Source organism: Neofelis nebulosa, chromosome 8 (assembly GCF_028018385.1).
Source record: "Neofelis nebulosa isolate mNeoNeb1 chromosome 8, mNeoNeb1.pri, whole genome shotgun sequence".
In the NCBI taxonomy this organism is placed as follows: Eukaryota; Metazoa; Chordata; class Mammalia; order Carnivora; family Felidae; genus Neofelis; species Neofelis nebulosa.
Genome location: NC_080789.1, coordinates 128,595,001 through 128,613,209, shown reverse-complemented (window position 1 = coordinate 128,613,209; position 18,209 = coordinate 128,595,001). Strand labels below are relative to the sequence as shown.

The following is an 18,209-nucleotide window of genomic DNA, read 5'->3' as shown; positions in this document are numbered from 1 at the left end:
TCTGACTCTTGTTTCTTGCCCTAACAAGATGCAGTGTAGTTACCAGTGCCAGACTGGTGACTCTCCATTACAGGCAACCGGAAAGACTTTTGATTCTTAATTTGACTTGGGGACACCTTTTGCCTGACTCCACAGAGTGCCATTAAATAGTTGTTTCAGCAAAGTAAAAGCGATTACGGTTTGACAACTTTAAGGATGCTTTTGAGCCATGGCCCCCGCACAAGCTGGTTCGGGCTAAGGCGGAAACAGAACCAGCCTGAGTCTCTTGCACGCACGACTCAGGCAAGTACGTACAACTTGAATCACCCCCCAGATGAGTTTACTTTGAACAAAAACATTTTTTTTCCCGCTTTTGCTGAAAGATGAAAACAGCCCAAGCAAAATCTTAGGGCGTGTTCATTTCACACCGGTGACAAAGGACTGACCCAAACCACAGGCTGACCCGAAGTGTTGCCAAGCTCAAGAATTTCACACAGGGTATTTTTTTTTTTTTTTTTTTTTTGTAGTCGTTGGAAGTGTATACTTTCTCCAGAGAAGCTTTAAATAAACACCTGTATTCCATTAGATAAAACGCACAAGTTTATTTATTTAAACTTACGGTCTAGCTGACAGCTTCAGGTCAGGAATGCACATGTTGTCTTCTCCACAGTCCACCAGGATGTGAGCCTGTGTTGTGCAAACAGGCATCAGGAATAATCTCGGAAAACCTGAATCACATCCTTTTTTCTTGACAACTATGAACGATTCCACAAATTAAACCAAGGCTTTCGTTTCTCTCTGCGTGAATTCTGCCCAGCTAAAAACCCGAAGCAAGGCAGTGATCTTCCGGTATAACTTCGTTTACATAATAGCCTGATCCCCATTCATTAGGAAATGTCCATAAAGAAGGTACTCGGGCAGCACTTTGAGGATCAGAGGCTGTATTGATTCCATTACAGCCACATTTTGAACAAATTAAGTCTTGGTTGCACAAGGGGAAGGGCTTCCGAAAACACAGTGATGCAGCGTTTCAGGAAACACGTTAGGAAAATCTCCCAAACGTTACAAGTTTGTGTGCAGGAACGAAAACAAAAGAGGCTGGATTTGGTGTTAAGGTCACAGGAGCGCTGCCCAGGGCCTGACCGAGAATCAACCATCAAAGACCGTCGGGGACCTACCTGCTCGGTGACCGTGTTTTCCTTGTAGTAATTCAATATTGGTTTCACGTCCAGGCCTTCTTTAAAGGTGGATTCATCCAAACTGTAATTCAAACTAATGTTGATTGGAGATAATTTATCTCGGAATTCAGTTTCATCCTAGGGAAAATAATCACAAACGCAAGGAAGGCTCTGTGAAATAGCTACATGATGTTAGTCTGCGAGAGGCAGGCAACAGGTGACCTCAGTCAGTGGACGTGAACGAGGAGGTAATTATCACGGCAGCGGGCTTAGGTACACGCTGACTGAGGTGGTATATAGGATTAATTAACACACGCTCGGGAACGAAACCGTTTAGACTTGTGGCTTCGTTGAAATAGATGCTTCTGGAGGCAGTTTTCAGGTTCTGCAGATCTCAGTGACTCACACAAATTGGTTAAATTGCAAAGGAAAAAAACATACTCATATACGCAATAAATGTCATGGAAAGTTTCGTGACTTTTTATTTTCATGAGGTTGGCCGCATTTAGGAGTCCTCTTGGGCTCAGGAGAAGGAAACATCTTGATTCTTTTCCTCTCTTATTATCTCTTTCAGCTTGCATGAACTGCAAAACACCTTCACCACCCTCGGAAAAAACAAACAGAAGCCCTCCAGGGGAAGAGGGTCGTACCCCCAAAGGCCCGAAGGGCGGAGACAAAATAAGAAAGAGGATAACCCCATGACTGGTAAAAAAGCTGGGATAATAGTGTTATATATATTTCGGCTCTTTTATTCCACGGTAGGTCTTGGAGTTACTGTAAATATACATTTCTTTAAAAACAGAATTATAAATTACTTTCAATAAAGGCATTGAATGCCTGAACGTTTTCCCAACTTGGCTCTGAAATGCACATCGATAACATCTGGCCAAGCATCCTCACTCAGGAGAAAAATTCAAATAAATTGCGTTTCATGTTTATGGTTTTTTGGGAGGGAGGCAGTGAGAAATAAAAACCACCTGAGTGAGTACTATTATCAGGCTAGTGTGCAAGACAGAAAGAAGCTTTGGGAATTAATAGCCACATGCTGTTCGGTCAGCTGAAGAAAAGCTCAAAAACAGAGCGTGTGGCCCTTAGAAGAAAGTTTCCTCCTATAAAATGAAAATAGATGTGGATCTCTGTGGACCCGAAGGATGGTCCAGTAGAGAAGAAAGGTTGGAATTGGAGTCTGAACGTTAGGAGGCCAGAAGGGTGATTCTGGAACACTCACTCGGAGGTAAACGACAAAGTCCTGGCATTGGAGGGATTTCTGCCGCTTGATGGTGAGAGGGAAAATGAAATGTGACTGATTGTTGTCAAGGAAAAGTGTGCGTTTGACGGCTCCTTTTTGTTTCAGAGTATCCAAGTATACCTCGGTGGTCAGGCCTAAGGGACAGAAAATAGAGCAAATATAATCAGGAAAGGCAAAGTATTCAGTGAATGCAGTGCTCAAATGAATTTCTATTTCCACTTGCTTATTCAGAAAACATTGTTTTCATAGTTGGGATCAAAAACAAATACACGAGCTGCAAAAGTTTTATAAAATACTCCCCAAGCTATGAAACTTGTTTTGTAATGGTTTGACACAGTCACTTCCCCCTCCCCCATGATGGTATCTGTTTTTATAGATAATATTAACACCAATTACTCAAGGAATATTTACAGAGAGGTTTCCATATATACAGTAGAAATCTTAATATTAGAAACGGGCTCATTGGAAGTTTTATAGGGTCTGCAGAGGAACGTTTATTGTTAACTTTTCTCAGTGTAGCATAGGAGTGTAAAAATGAAAACATGCTCACCTATTGTATTTGAAATGCTCTGGCCCGCTACTGAAGCACATACTTTTAAAGAAAAGCTACGGAAAATAATAGTCAATAATGTATTGGTTAATAACATTTTGAATCTGAAATAGAAATCTTACTTCACCTCACCCCAGGTCAAATGAATACATCATTTTTCCTTTATACTTCTCAGTATACACACACACAACTAACTGAATATACATGTATTTGTAAAAAAATACATACATACATACACACATATATACATACATACATATACATATATACATACATACATATACATATATACATATATATATATATATATATATATATATATATATATATATATCTCACCAGTTGACCATAATACAATTAAGACAACTAACATGAATACATAGGAAGGTAATACTTTAAAGCATTACTAGCAGCTAACTGATTTAATCATTGGATTAGTTAATTACTGGCTGCTTTGATTCAACAAATACAAATGAATATCATCCATGTGCCAGGGAGGGAAGAATTAGTCAATGCAGCTGGGGAACAGCCAGTCATAGAGCCTGGAGATAAGCAAGAACATGACTCCATTTGAGGAACCTGAGGAAATTCAGTATGGTTGGTGCATTCGAGCAAGGCCGGAAGCTAGAGGAGGGGAGGCTGGTTGGGTTGATCTGTGGGGAACAGGACTTTGAAAGTCATGTTAATCCTAAGAGGCACGGAGCCCTATGGGATGATTAACCCGCATCCCCACCCAGCTTAGGAGGAGATGGGGACCTGGTGGTAACTTGCTGGGTGTGGGTATAATTTGAGGCAGAGACATTCCAAGAGGGCAGGGAGAGAGAAGGAACATAAGGAGCTGAGTGTGGCTGTCTCAAGCTGGGTAGGCACAATGATATGGTGTAGAGAGACTATAAAAAGAGGGTTGATGTGCGTAAGAAACACCTTATAGTTTTGCTGGGAAATTGACCTAAACTCCAAAGAGATGTCTGCCATGGTTTGTAGGATGACCGGCACTCGGACCTGTTCTGTGGCCAAAGAGGGAATGAGAAATGGCCAGTTGTCTCTGCCTGGCTTTGCACAATGTGCTCACGTCCCTCCTGAACAATGGTAAGCCCTAACAGCCAGCATTCGGAATGGGGCTTTTTCACATTTCTAAGAAAGTAAAAATAGAAGAGACTACTTAACAATGATTTAAGGACACTCTTGATGTTTTCATTAATAAAATACTATAGTATAATTTGAATATTTCTACAGCATCCAAAAGCTGTAAATAATCCCCAATCATACTTTAATTATGTGTCAGTTTCCTGTGTCAAATATAATGAAAATGTGTCACATCTGGGACTCATCTATCTACCGTGACCTCAGTCAATGTCTCCCTTCAGGGTAAATAATTTGCCACATGCCATTAAGCCAATAGTTTCCTGAGATGTCTCTGCTATTACAAGTGTTTGTACCCCTTCCCCAGAGAAATCACAAATTCCAGCCCACTTCGACTTTAATTAGAATTATTTAAGAAAGATGAGTGGTTAACCATATCTTTAAATTCTGCAGCAGGTATGGCTTTCAAAACTGAAATATTTTCTGTGTCCAACTTTTTTTTGGGAAGTACTTGGCTGTGTGTTAAAATCATAGACAATGTTTATTAACTTTCACAAGATAAATTCCTATTTACAATGAGATTGTCAACTTAGCTACATTAAAATAATTTTATACATAGGATTTTGTTTGACATGAAGATTTCAAAAGCACTGGAGTTTTTGAAAAAGTAATAAATGAAACTATGAATGTGAACATGACTGTCTCTTTGCGAGGAGGTATTTGATCGACAAATGATGTTAGCAGCCGAGTTATGAATTGTATCAGTTACCTGTCAGTGTTATTCTTAACTCCCCCTTTCTGTTACCTTCAAATCATTAACTGGATGACTGTAACTTTCTTTTTTTTTTATTTTTTTTAACGTTTTATTCATTTTTTTTTTTTTCAACATTTTTTTTTTTATTTATTTTTGGGACAGAGAGAGACAGAGCATGAACAGGGGAGGGGCAGAGAGAGAGGGAGACACAGAATCGGAAACAGGCTCCAGGCTCCGAGCCATCAGCCCAGAGCCTGACGCGGGGCTCGAACTCACGGACCGCGAGATCGTGACCTGGCTGAAGTCGGACGCTTAACCGACTGCGCCACCCAGGCGCCCCATAACGTTTTATTCATTTTTGAGAGAGAGAGACAGAGCATGAACGGGGGAGGGGCAGAGAGAGAGGGAGACACAGAATCGGAAACAGGCTCCAGGCTCCGAGCCATCAGCCCAGAGCCCGACGCCGGGCTCGAACTCACGGACTGTGAGATCATGACCTGAGCCGAAGTCGGACGCTCAACCGACTGAGCCACCCAGGCGCCCCTGTAACTATCTTTATACAGGTTTAAAATAACTGCTACAACTGATCGAGTTATTGTTAGTAGCACCTCAACCTAAATGTGCTAGTTTGTAGACGTCTTTCACAGAAAAGAGTTACCAAATCAAAACGTTCCAAGCCCCCTGGTTCTGATCTAAAAGGAAAACCTCAAAATTTTATAGTAGTGGACAAAAGTATTCATTCTTTTGAAGAAAATTTTTATTACCAGGCACCCAGCTGGCTTAGTCCCTAGACCATGAGACGCTTGATCTCAGGTCCTGAGTTCAAGCCCCACACTGGGTGTGGAGCTTACTTAAAAAATTTTTAAAAAGACGTAGTTTTATCAGGTGTCAGAAAATGGCATCCAGTTATAATAAATAAAACATTTAGAAAAATTTTATTACTGAAATATAGTAATATTTCAGTAATACAGTAATATAGTAATATCACATACAGTGTTCTATTTGTTCCAGGGGAACGACCCAGTGATTCAAAAGCTCTATACATTACTCAGTGGTCACTGTGATAAGTGTAGTTACCATCTGCCACCAAACTTACAACAAAATGATGGACTCTGTTCCCTCTGCTGTCCTTTTCATCGCTGTGACTTACTTATTTTGTTAACTAGAAGTCTGTACCTCTTCCTCTTCACCTATTTTGCCTATCTCTCCGTCCCTCCCTCCTCTCTGCCGACCACTTGTTTGTCCTCTGTATGAATCTGTTTCTGGGTTTTTTTGTTTGTTGATGCATTTGCTTTGTTTTTTAGGTTCCCCGTATGACTGAAATCATATGTTATTTGTGTTTCTCTGACTTATTTCACTCTGGGTCCATCCATGTTGTTGCAAATGGCAGAATCTCATTCTTTTATGGCTGAGTAATTTCCACCGTGTATCTATACCCTGTCTTCCTTATCCATTCATCTATGGACACTTCGGTAGCTTGGCTATTGTAAATAATGCTACAATAAACATAGAAATCCATATATCATTTCGAATTAGTGTTTTTGTTGAAGCATTCACTCTGAATTTAGCAAACTATATATTGTACATAAACATACACATATATTCGCTATGTGTTTTATCTGCCAAAACAGATAAACAGATAAACAGACCGTGGTCCACTCACGGTCTACACCTAATTATAAAGTACTCTTGCATTTTCAGGGAAAGCTGTGACCTATAATTAATTAGAGTTAAAACTGCAAACTTGAATTTATGGTCACATCCAATATGGTACATTAGTCTGAATAGGTCTGATTGGAGCAAAGACAACAAATCAACCCAGATCCCTCATCACATAAGTTCTAAAGGAAACTGATGTCTGTAGTGCTTCTCATATATCAGAAAGCCGGACAATATGTTATAAATTCGCTGACACCAGCCCCAACCCGATGTACAGTTGGAATAATGATGCTGTGGTATAACGGTGAGCGTAGCCATGCTTGATGGAAAAAGAATGAGGCGGATGTGAAACAGGATTTAAAAGTACAAAGCAGTTCAGTTTTCAGCCTACGCAATTTAATTCGATTTCAGTGACAGCAAATATCAGATTTTGCATAAAGGTAGGCATACTGGAAAAGGTTTCCTCAGATTTGAAAAGTGGATAGGGATGATCTTTTACATTTATCAAATGAAATATCTTACTAAATGCTTTTTATTTTTCTAATTGATTAGTAACACTATTAATATTTGTTGTGCCATTTTTTTTTTCTAATTTAGAAATACCAGTAGCGGATCGTTTATAAAAGGACACAGCTGTTTGAAAGACAGAGAAATTTACATTGGCAGACATGAAGGACTATTTCCCAGTCCGGGTTCACTCAAATAGTTTTCAGATGTAGAATACAAAGTTCGATCACATACAGACAAAACTACAAGAAAGCACATCAACAAATGCCTGTCAATTATTTTGGAAATACTGACCTAAATTCCTAAAATAAACTTACAAAGTGTCAGAGAAACACATTCTAGACTGAGCCAGCTGTTAACTTGCATCTTCTAGTACTCTGAGGCACCATTAATTCCAAATTTTTGCATGTGAAAATGAAATGTTTTGCAGAGAATGCATGCAATAGGATGAAATACATAATTATAAAGACATATCCTATGCATTTTCCCACATAACAAATTGCATTTTACCTTAATATGATGTAGTGCAATAAGGAAAATGGCTCATGAAAAGAAATATGTTCTTTTACATAATAAATAAATATATATAAGCATATACGTATAATAAATATATAATAAATATAATAAAGTAATACCCTTTCCATAAAACCAAACAGACCCCATCTCTGTTAAAAAATACTTATATTTAATTTATTTATTTGTTTATTTATTTTTAAGTTTATTTCTTGATTTTGAGAGAGAGAGAGAGAGGGCAGACGCCAGCATGAACAGGGTAAAGGAAGAGGGGAAAAGAAAGAATCCCAAGCAGGCACCACGTGGAACCTGATGCAGGGGCTCGAACCTACGAACGCTGAGATCATGACCTGAGCCAGGAAACCAAGAGTTGGACTGACTGAGCCACCCACACGTCTCTTATTTAAAAACAAAACAAAACAAAACACCTAAAAATCCTTTAAAAAAATGACGTAGTTCAAAACAACACTTTATATCAAAGTGTGCCACACACAGATACTTCAAAGAATCCAGCCTAGGGTCCATTCAGCCATGAACCGGAGAACACCAGACTCTTTGGGGAACTGAAGACTTAACACTCTTGCCCAAGTAGCTCCCACAGAACATTTCAGTTAATCACTCCAGGGTAAGGATAGATGCTGACTCTTTCACATATTTTCTCAGATCAGGTTTTCATTATAATATTTTATGGTTTTAAACCCTTTGAAAATGTGCTCAGGGCACTTCCCCGCTCTGTCCAAAAACTGGCAAAGGAGAGGGCATGCCTCGCAGAGTCCTTTGCCCAGCAAAGGACATTCTTCAAAGACTTGTTCAGGGTCCCTCTCACTCCCCACCCTCCACCCACGATGGCTTTGACTCTGGTATGAGCTCCTGTCAAAAGGCCATCAACAACATGCTGAGACTGGCTGGAAAGAAGTTCTCTGAGTCAACACTGGTTTGTTGTGCCTCTAACAATTCTCAGGAACTGAACATACTGTCTGAGTTCGACCACACCTTCTGGAAAATGAGGGCAAATCTCAAACACTCCCAAGTATTTGTTGATTTTTCAGAGGCTATGCCCTGTTGGCATTACCCAATTAAGACAGACCTCTGACCCTTGAGGACCTACATACTGAGAAACAAAGTGACATGTTCCCAAGCCGTGTTACAACTGAATTCCATTTGTACTTCCTTCAGATGCCTGGCAAGATTGAGAAGGAACACTTCCAGAAGCCATGTAAGTTGTGTTCTCCTCTGGCCCACCAAAGGAACCGTAATTTTACTACTATTCCTGATAATGTGATCACAGCCACAACCACAGAGTTTAGAGCAGGAAAATCACTATCTTTATAATGTCTACCTCCTGTCAAATTGTGCGTGCTAAATCACGAAACTGACGTGTGTTTTCAGCACAGGAAACTGAGTAGTTTCACTAAAGCCTGACCAGAAGAGAGAGACATATATGTCTGGAAAGGGGTCTCCATAAGCATACACAAATATGAGAGTCCAGGTATTTTCTCCTATTTGCAGTGCGGTTAATATTTATTTCAGCATGCAAAGAATCCAAAAGAGATCACCGAGATTTGTTACACTGGGAATTTTCCCAAATGTTTTTATGTTTCTCCTTTCACCTGGAGCCTGCAGACTGGGGAAGTAGCCTTCAGGTGACAGGTTAACAACAAAAGATCAGCATTATGTCCTAGATCCTTCTCTTTTTTTCTCTATCTGTATTTATTTCTATCCCTATATGTTGAAAAACACGAGTTCGCATCCAGGCCTCCCATTCCAGCTTCGCACCACAAGAAATATTCTAAATTCCCTCCTTTCTGTGTTTGTACCTTTCTTCTCCCATGCTGAGAAATATTGCCACCATTGTCCTCATCATACTTACTTACCTCGCCAATATCTCTGAATATCGTTATCTTAAAAAAACACATTTCTTGAGCATCACTGCCACACTGTTACATTAGTTTCAGGTACAGGATTCCACGATTTGACAAGTTGATACGTTACGCTCACCAGCGTAGAGCTACCTTGTGTCCCGTTACACGGCTCTCACGGTCAATATTGTTGACTGCGTTCCTTATGCTATGCTTGCACTCCCGTGACTCACTCGTTCCGTAACTGGGGGCTCGTGTTGCCATCTCCCTTTCACCCCTTTTGTCCAACACGCCCACCTGCTTCCCCTCTGGCGACCATCGGGTCGTTCTCTGGATTTATAGTTCTGATTCTGCTTTTTGTTTCTTTGTTCATTTCTTGTAACGATTCCATTTACGAGTGGAATCATGTGCTATTTGTCTTTCTCAGCCTGACTTAATTACCCTCTAGGCCCATTCATATCATCTCCAATGGCAAGATCTCAACCTTTTTTACAGTTGTGTAATATTCTATCGTATATATATATACATATATATATGCGTATATTGTAATATATTGTAATTTTGTACATGTAGCAATATATCACATATGTGTATACAGCAGGAATGTGTATGTATGTATACACATCACATTTTCTTCGTCCATTCAGAAAGACTAACTCTTTGCCACTCAGATTGGGTGCGCAGACCCACGGCATCAACATCTGACTGGAGCTTTTCAGAAATGCAAAGTCTCAGGCCGCACCCCAGGAGTTGCATTTCCCGAGATGCCCGGGTGATTTGAATCCACAGCGGAGTTTGAGAAGCGGCGGACTAACTCACCAGGCCACAGGTGACACAGACTCCGGAATCTGGCATGTTTTATTTTCCAGATTGATAATCATCGGGTGCAGCAAAAGCTGGGCATCCACAGTCACGACTGGCCTTGCTCTGCAGGGAGGAAACAAGAGGTTTCGATGAGCCACATGAACAACACTGCACTTCTAGGGACCACTGCCAACGTTCCCAGCCTTCAGGCCAAGAATTTGCCTCACTGCATGAACAGGTGGGCTCCAGACTTAACTAATTACCTTAAAACACATGTCGTCGCTCATGACTCCAAATGAAGGATGCTATGGGCCCCATCAGGCAAAACTGTGTTCACAGACTCGCTTTGTTTATGGAGGGGGCTCAGGGTATTTGGTGCTATTGCCATGCACTGCCTCTCTGGAATCTGCTCTATTCCTATCGGAGCAAATGCGTCATTCTGCCTTCACTCGTGCCTGTAAGTACTTGAGTTTTGCAAATTCTCTCATCTTATGGGCTGATGGTGTTTTATTTTGATTGATAATGTTCTATGCAAGCTTTGCAGATTTAGCTAAACTCATAAGAGTGGGTTGACAAGATCATTCTGGACTTCACGCAGAGCAGTGGCTGTCGATCCTGACTGCACAATGTAAGCATTCCAGGAGTTTCCAAACAGGTAATATGTCCAGGCCCCACCACAGATGAAGTGCATCAACTCCTCAGGGGGTCAGGGCCAGTCACAGGAATGTTAAACAAACTCTCCAGGTGGTTCTAATGCTCGGCCAAATTTGAGGAGAGGGAGGAATGTAGAGCAAATGGAGTTCCACCCACCCAGGTGAGGCTAACCAGAGACGCAAATAACTCATTAGGGGAGGGGACAGGGCAAGTTTTGAACCTGGGCTCCGAGATACAAGAGCTAAGAGCCAAGTCCCCAGATGACAACAAGAAATGATGTCGCGTTGGGTAAGTTTTCCTTTGACAGGAGGGAGGGCCGTGCCTTGGGACAGTGTGTGTTCATGATTATCACAATGGGCCCCACCGGGAGTTTACCCTACACTCCTTACCTCTACTTTGTTACATAATTTTGTTTTTAAGATTGTGTTAGCTCCAGGCCTTGAGAAAGCAAGATAGTAAGACCGAGTAAGACATGCCCGGAGTTAGACAACCACTGGGGCAAATACCTATGAGGAAAGACAGGGAGGGAGGGAGAAGCCTGGCGGCCAGGCGTCAGTCTGCGAGGCAGGTAAATAGTAATCTTTCCCCACGGGGAGCCCTCCTCTATAAGCACCTTTCAATGCGTTTTCAAAGCAAAGAGAAAAATTCAAACATAGCGTATCGTTTTAGAAGTTCTCCTAAGAGTCATATCTTAATTTAACATTATGTGAGTAGGGGCTGGAAGTCTGGTCATAAGGTATGAGAATAAAAAGACAGAGAGATGAGGGGCGCCCGGTGGCTCAGTCAGTTGAGCGTCCGACTTGGGCTCAGGTCATGATTTCAGGGTTCCTGAGTTCGAGCCCCGCGTCGGGCTCTGTGCTGACAGTTCAGAGCCTGGAACCTGCTTCAGATTCTGTGTCCCCTTCTCTCTGCTTCTCCCACGCTCTATCTCTCTCTCTTTCTCTCAAAAATAAACAAAAAAATACAGATGAAGGAAAGCAATTGAGAGCAAAAATTCCTCCAAACTTTAAAAAGAGCATCTACATGTTCTCCAAAATAAATAGTTGGGACGTACTCTGTAAGGCAAAAAGAAACAATGAAAAGAACACTTGCATACTGCAAAGCACGTACCTGTAAACAGCTACTTTTCCTGTTCCGAAGGCACCTACAATCAAATCTAAAAAAAGACAAAAACTCAAAACACATGCACACACTTTACAGAAACAATCTTAGCTCATAATCATAAATAGCATATTTAGCACCCCAAAATGCTGATGTTAGAGAGTGAAGCTCATCAAATGAGAGCGGCAAACTGCACCGTCCTGAAGACATTCTGGAAAGGATGCTGGAACATCACTGTAACCCAGGAGGACACAGAGACCAGTACCCTTCTGGATTTAGGAAGGCCAACTTTCTCAATGTGCTTTAGAAATCCATCATAACACCCTTTCTCCCATCCTCTGGACTTAAGGCCTACGTGTGAAGGAAAGCAAAAGGGGAAAAAACCGGTGCTTAGTGCCTGTATGTACCAGGCTTGTGACACACATTGTTTTCCCATTCCTTCCCAGCACGTGTGAGGCAGGTACTATAACCCATGAAGCGATACATGTTGACTGTCAGGTTGACACAACCATTCGCTCTTTAGGAATAGAGTGGATGGTGAGTATCCTCTTGGCAAAGCGATTAGTAGTTTATGAAGTAACCGATGTGTCATTATCACGATCTTAAATGACAATAACGTTGGTAGTAATAAATAGCACGTGTTGAACACTTCCTCTAGGCCAGGAATTCTTCTGAAGGGTTGACCTTAATGATTCCTTGCCACAAGTTAGGAAGTCTCTATAATTATTAGCACAGTTTTGCAGGTGAGTAAATTGAGGCTTAAGAAGGTGAAACTATGGGGGCGCCTGGGTGGCTTGGTCGGTTAAGTGTCTGACTTCGGCTCAGGTCATGATCTCGTGGTTCGGGAGTTCGAGCCCCGTGTCGGGCTCTGGGCTGATGGCTCAGAGCCTGGAGCCTGCTTCCAGTTCTGTGTCTCCCTCTCTCTCTGCCCCTCCCCCGTTCATGCTCTGTCTCTCTCTGTCTCAAAAATAAATAAACGTTAAAAAAAAATTAAAAAAAAAAAAGGCGAAACTCTGAATTCACTGGGGCTGGTCTACGGCCGTGCTGAGTAATAGAACAAGCTTAGGTGGTCTGAGGGGTAATGTTCACACTGATCCCAGTGATCGGCTAATACACAGGTAAAGCAGTCTGTGCTTCTAAGTCTAATGTATCATGGTTATCCTTGGTAGAGGGCAACCAAACAAAAATAAAAATGACAGTGGCTGAATCTGCGGAGCAAAATTTAGATGCCGATGTGAGCAAACGGGACCTGGTAGAAATAATGGCCACAGAAGGAAACTTGCAATAGTTCAGACCATAAGTGGTTAATCCTAGCAGAACAGAAATGAAAACACCCCCCCCCCCCCCCACACACACACACAAAAGGAGGGGAACGTATCTGGCCGATCCATATGGAAAACTGATCATGGAATTAAATGGGTTTAACGGACTTTGCAGGAAAATGATTTGTAGACACTCACCTTTCCTGGATGTAGGAGCAACATGGGGCTGTGAACAGGGATGATTCCCCTTGGAGGACGGAAGTGCCCTGGCCTGAGCCCTCAGCTAATGATGGATGGATGCTGATGATAATTGGGGACGCCCACTTCCTCACCCCTCCAGTGGGATAACTCTGAGGCATCTTCTGCCCCGTCTCCCACATGTCCCCAGCTCCCGCTGTCCACCGAATCAACCTGCTTCATAAGCATCTTTATGGTGTTCTCCCTTCCCACGGCCCTCTTCCCTCCTGCCTTAGCAACGTTTCTTGGAACCACTTTTCACATAAACTGCTTGCTTTCCAATCCTTGTCTTAAGGTCAGTGCTGGAAGAACCCAACCTAAGACAACAATAATTCTTGTGAAAAATGTTGGTTTAAAAAAAAAAAAAAAGGGGCGCCTGGGTGGCGCAGTTGGTTAAGCGTCCGACTTCAGCCAGGTCACGATCTCGCGGTCCGTGAGTTCGAGCCCCGCGTCAGGCTCTGGGCTGATGGCTCGGAGCCTGGAGCCTGTTTCCGATTCTGTGTCTCCCTCTCTCTCTCTGCCCCTCCCCCGTTCATGCTCTGTCTCTCTCTGTCCCAAAAATAAAAATTAAAAAAAAAAAAAACAAAAAAAACGTTGAAATAAAAAAAAAAAAAAAAGAAAAGAAATGGACTCCGACATCTTCAAGGTTAAAACCACAGTCAAAATGCCTCGTGTTTTATAGCCACAGAATCCGATTCAGATAATAGGCTCAAGACTCCAAAAGCTCCGCATCTAAAAAAGTGTGCATGCTAATGCATGAAATGAAGGTCGTCTTAAAGGATTCTGTTATTTGTGAGATTAAAAGACACAGATTAAAAGAAAAAAGACAATTTGGAGGCCTGGGTGGCTCAGTCGGGTAGGTGTCCGACTTCGGCTCAGGTCATGATCTTTCAGTTCATGAGTTCGAGTCCCGCGTCAGGCTCTGTGCTGACAGCTCAGAGCCTGGAGCCTGTTTCAGATTCGGTGTCCCCCTCTCTCTGCTCTTCCCTCGCTCTCTCAAAAATAAATAGACATTAGAAAAAAAATTTTTAAAGGAAAAAAGACCATTTGACAACTGTGGCTCATGGAATAAAATAGCCTTTTCCAAGGATCCAAGTCTTTGAAAGCCAGAAACCAAAGTTTCTGAGTCTACCAATTTTAAAAATTTTATCAGAATTTCAACTTTTTCAAGTATTTTCACATATATTTTTTCTGTTCCCTTCTTTTCTAGCATATCCGTGCATTTCTGCTATGTCAGAGGAAAAAAGAGTTACTGATTTGAAAATACAGACTCCAGTATTCAGACAAGTGTGGGCCACACGGTCCTCAGGGTGATCCCTATTTGTTGAAATGACACCAGATGAGAGTTCTACTATGAAAAATGACTCAAGAGGAATTGTGTGCTTTGTTTTTGGCTCCAAATAAGGTTAAATATTAATATGCCAAGATTAGACATTTTATAAAAGATGGGTTTTAAGAACGGACTGTCCAGAAATGGCAAAGAAAATAAGACTAGAAGCTCTTCCAAGGCAAGAATCTTTCTTCAGGCTTGCACATGACAAGTACTTCATGGGATGGTACAGGTTGAAATAAATGAAGATAGAAATAATTTTGGGATGCACAGCACCAGGTACAGGGCCAGATTTGGAACAGGGGCTTTATAAATGCTTGAACTAGGAGAATAAGTAATAATGAGATAATATACTAAAGATAAGAGAGATGAAGAAGTGTAACAGACTAGGTAATGGAAAACAACGGTTAAGTTCTGCTAGAGTTTTGTGTAGGTGCGCATGCACATGCACGCACACACACACAGAAGCCCCAGCCAGATTCTAGAAAATTCCAGAAAGCGGTACAGAAGCTGCATCATGACTAGATCATCGTTGTAGACAAGAAGGTGAGAAACACCGTCCTGACAGTAATGAACAAGAGGCCTTTTCCTTTAGGAACTTTGATTCATTCCTGTGCCTCAGGGTGGGAATTTTACTACTCTGGAAGAATAAATTAACTGGCAAAATAGGCCACAATTTTCTTCAGGAGAATGTGGCCACAGTTATTCAGAGACCAAGAAAGCAGTTATCTACCAGGAAAGTATGTTTGCCTTTGGAGACACCATCTTGGTATTGTGCCTGCTGGAAAAGGCTGGAAACATTTAGGCTCCGGACCTTAAAATTCTGGGATCTCTGTAGGGGGAAGAACTGATCTTCCAATTTTTTTCCTAACCGATTTGTCCTTTCAAAATATGGGATTTGTTTTAAAAAGTACTATGCAGTTTCCACATATGTGTATATGTATATATACACACACACACTCACACATGCACATATTATCCTTATATATACATACATATATTGATGTTTGTGTATGTATGTACACACATATGTATGTATATACATACATATATGTCCACACAGATATACATGTGGGTGTATATTATATATATATATATATATATGCATATATATGTGAACACATAATTTTTTTTAACCTTGTGTAATCTCATCATGCTTAGGAATTTAAAGGACAATTGGAAGAAAAAGTAATTTGAGTACTGACACTTGTATTCATAACTTCCTCCCTTTGAGATAACAGGTCTTATACTATTATGTGATGGATATTCTCCTTTCTTCTAGAAACTTCTTAGAGGCAGATTCTGAAAACAAATTTAAAATTTTGCCTTTCTTTATATAGAGACACAGCCATTTTTTTTTTCTTGAAGAAACAGCTGGCAACTAAAATAGGTTCTTTCCCCTTAATCCAAAACTGTTCCCAAAATGCTGGAGTCCTTTGTTATCACCTCACATTGCCTGAGAAACTTAGTTTATTTTCCTTTTGGCTTTTGATGAAACAGCTGAGTACTTTTAAGGATACAAGAAGGGGGACATTAGCATGAATGCAGGATCAGTTGGCAAGAAAAAATAACCCTAAAAATGTGAGGTCGTAGGAGATGTATTACACCTCCGGTTTGCATTTTATTTCTCCGTAATTATGATTATTAAATGAGGAAGAAGAAAAGAGCCAAACTTCTAAAGTGGTACTTGGAAGGAAATTTTAGAGGTGGAAGACGTTCTACGTGAAAACATCAGCTTGGTTTTGAGTATGGGTGTAGGTGGGCAGGAGGGAGTGGAAACTTCCTAGAGGGGACAGAGGGGAGTCGGTGGGAGGGCAGACAGCAGGAAGAGGAGTGACCCTGCTGTGTTAAAGGATCACCCAGAATCCTTTAGTAGAAGTCCTCTTGGCCGTCCAAGTGCCACCATTTCACAAGACGTGAGCCTCTTACCAGCCACCTTCTCACTTTTCCTTCCCACACTCATCTTGTTGAAGAATGTACCAATGCTTACGAAAATGCCATCAGACCACTCTTTTTATGGTTTGGAATTAAGAAGCATTTACTATTTTAGAATAATTCCGCACAATGAGAATTGCCATAAAGAGCTTCCAAGCATACTTTCTCTCCATCTGTCTCAAAATAAATAAATAAACTTAAAAAAAATGAAAAAAAAAAAGGAGGGGGGGGAGCCTGGGTGGCTCAGTCAGTTAAGTGTCGGACTCTTGGTATCAGCTCAGGTCATGATCTCACACTTTGTGGGTTCAAGCCCCGCGTCCAGCTCTGTGCCCACAGTGCAGAGCCTGCTTGGGATTCTCTCTCTCCCTCTCTCTGCCCCTCCCCTACTCTTTCTGTCTCATCCCCGCCCCCCAAAATAAATAAACTTAAAAAATGATAACTTCCAGACAATTGAGAAATATGGGAACATACAACCAATAGTTGTATAAAAAGATTACAATTACTCAAGAGAGAAGGCTTCCTCAAACGTGACCAAAACAATGTGGGAATCACAAAGGAATTTGAAAGTGTAAATTCTTTTGCAAAAAAAAATCGAAGCAGGGTCAAAAGAAACAGGAGAAGATGTTTACAATGTATATGCTTGATCAAATGTGAGTATTTTTCAATGCTTACAAGAATGTCTGGCATGGAGTGAAAAATACATAGTAGTTATTATTAACCCCAATTCATACTACACCCATAGAAATTAATAATAAAGCTATAAATATTCTAGTAAAAAGACCGTAAAGAGGCAATGTACATAAAGATAAATAGCTATAACCAACAAATCTATAAAAAGATGTTCAGCCTCATTCGTCAGCAAAGGCATCCAAAGGAAAGGGACAATGAGGTATCACTCTGACCTTTTGATTGGAAGATATGAAAGGTTAGTAGCAGGCAGTGATGGGTGGAGAGCAAAGGACTGAAGTCATGCTGTCTGTGGGAGGGAGGGTAAACGGGCACGATTTTCTTGGGAGGTAGTTTGCAGAGGGCTGTGACAATGCAAACTTTTGACCCAGCATTTGCACTTCCAGGAATATATATATATATATATATATATATATATATATATATATATATATATATCTCCTGAGGATATATTGGACAATTGTGCAGAGATGTGTCAGACATAAGCTAACTTTATAAACTATTTATTATTTAAAAAAAATTTTTTAATGTTCATTTCTGAGAGAGAGAGACAGACTGTGAGCAGGGGAGGGGCAGAGAGAGAGAGGGAGACACAGAATCCGAAGCAGGCTTCAGGCTCCGAGCTGTCAGCACACAGCCCCATGTGGGGCTTGAACACATGAACCGCGAAATCATGACCTGAGCCGAGGTCGGGTGCTTAACTGACTGAGCATCCAGGCGTCCCCATAAACACTTTAAAGATACAAATTCCTTTGCTGCAATAACTCCAAGAGATGCATCCTTTAATTATTGCCATTTCGAAATGAGGAAAATGAGATACAGAGAAGCTGAATACAGTACGTGACAAGGTCAAGTTTTAAACGCAGGC

General features: G+C 41.2%; 1 protein-coding gene and 1 long non-coding RNA gene across 3 annotated transcripts in view; one reads left to right on the top strand and one right to left on the bottom strand.

Moving 5' to 3' along the window:
- The window catches only part of ITGA8 (integrin subunit alpha 8), a 190,094-nt gene that overhangs the window by 66,327 nt on the left and 105,558 nt on the right, over window positions 1–18,209 (bottom strand). The window contains exons 14-19 of the mRNA XM_058681828.1: window positions 11,900–11,945; window positions 10,151–10,258; window positions 2,957–3,012; window positions 2,386–2,540; window positions 1,158–1,295; window positions 599–666 (exon numbers count right to left, since the gene is read on the bottom strand). Of these exons, the coding sequence (XP_058537811.1) occupies window positions 599–666; window positions 1,158–1,295; window positions 2,386–2,540; window positions 2,957–3,012; window positions 10,151–10,258; window positions 11,900–11,945 (571 nt within the window). The remainder of the gene's footprint in view (window positions 1–598; window positions 667–1,157; window positions 1,296–2,385; window positions 2,541–2,956; window positions 3,013–10,150; window positions 10,259–11,899; window positions 11,946–18,209) is intronic.
- LOC131483555 (uncharacterized) lies at window positions 8,025–15,070 on the top strand. Of its 2 annotated transcripts, none has more exons than XR_009247767.1 (3): window positions 8,025–8,688; window positions 10,201–10,592; window positions 14,600–15,070. It is a non-coding gene; the product is annotated as an uncharacterized LOC131483555 (long non-coding RNA). The 2 variants fall into 2 exon arrangements; XR_009247766.1 differs by having other exon boundaries at window positions 8,033–8,688; window positions 10,201–10,373.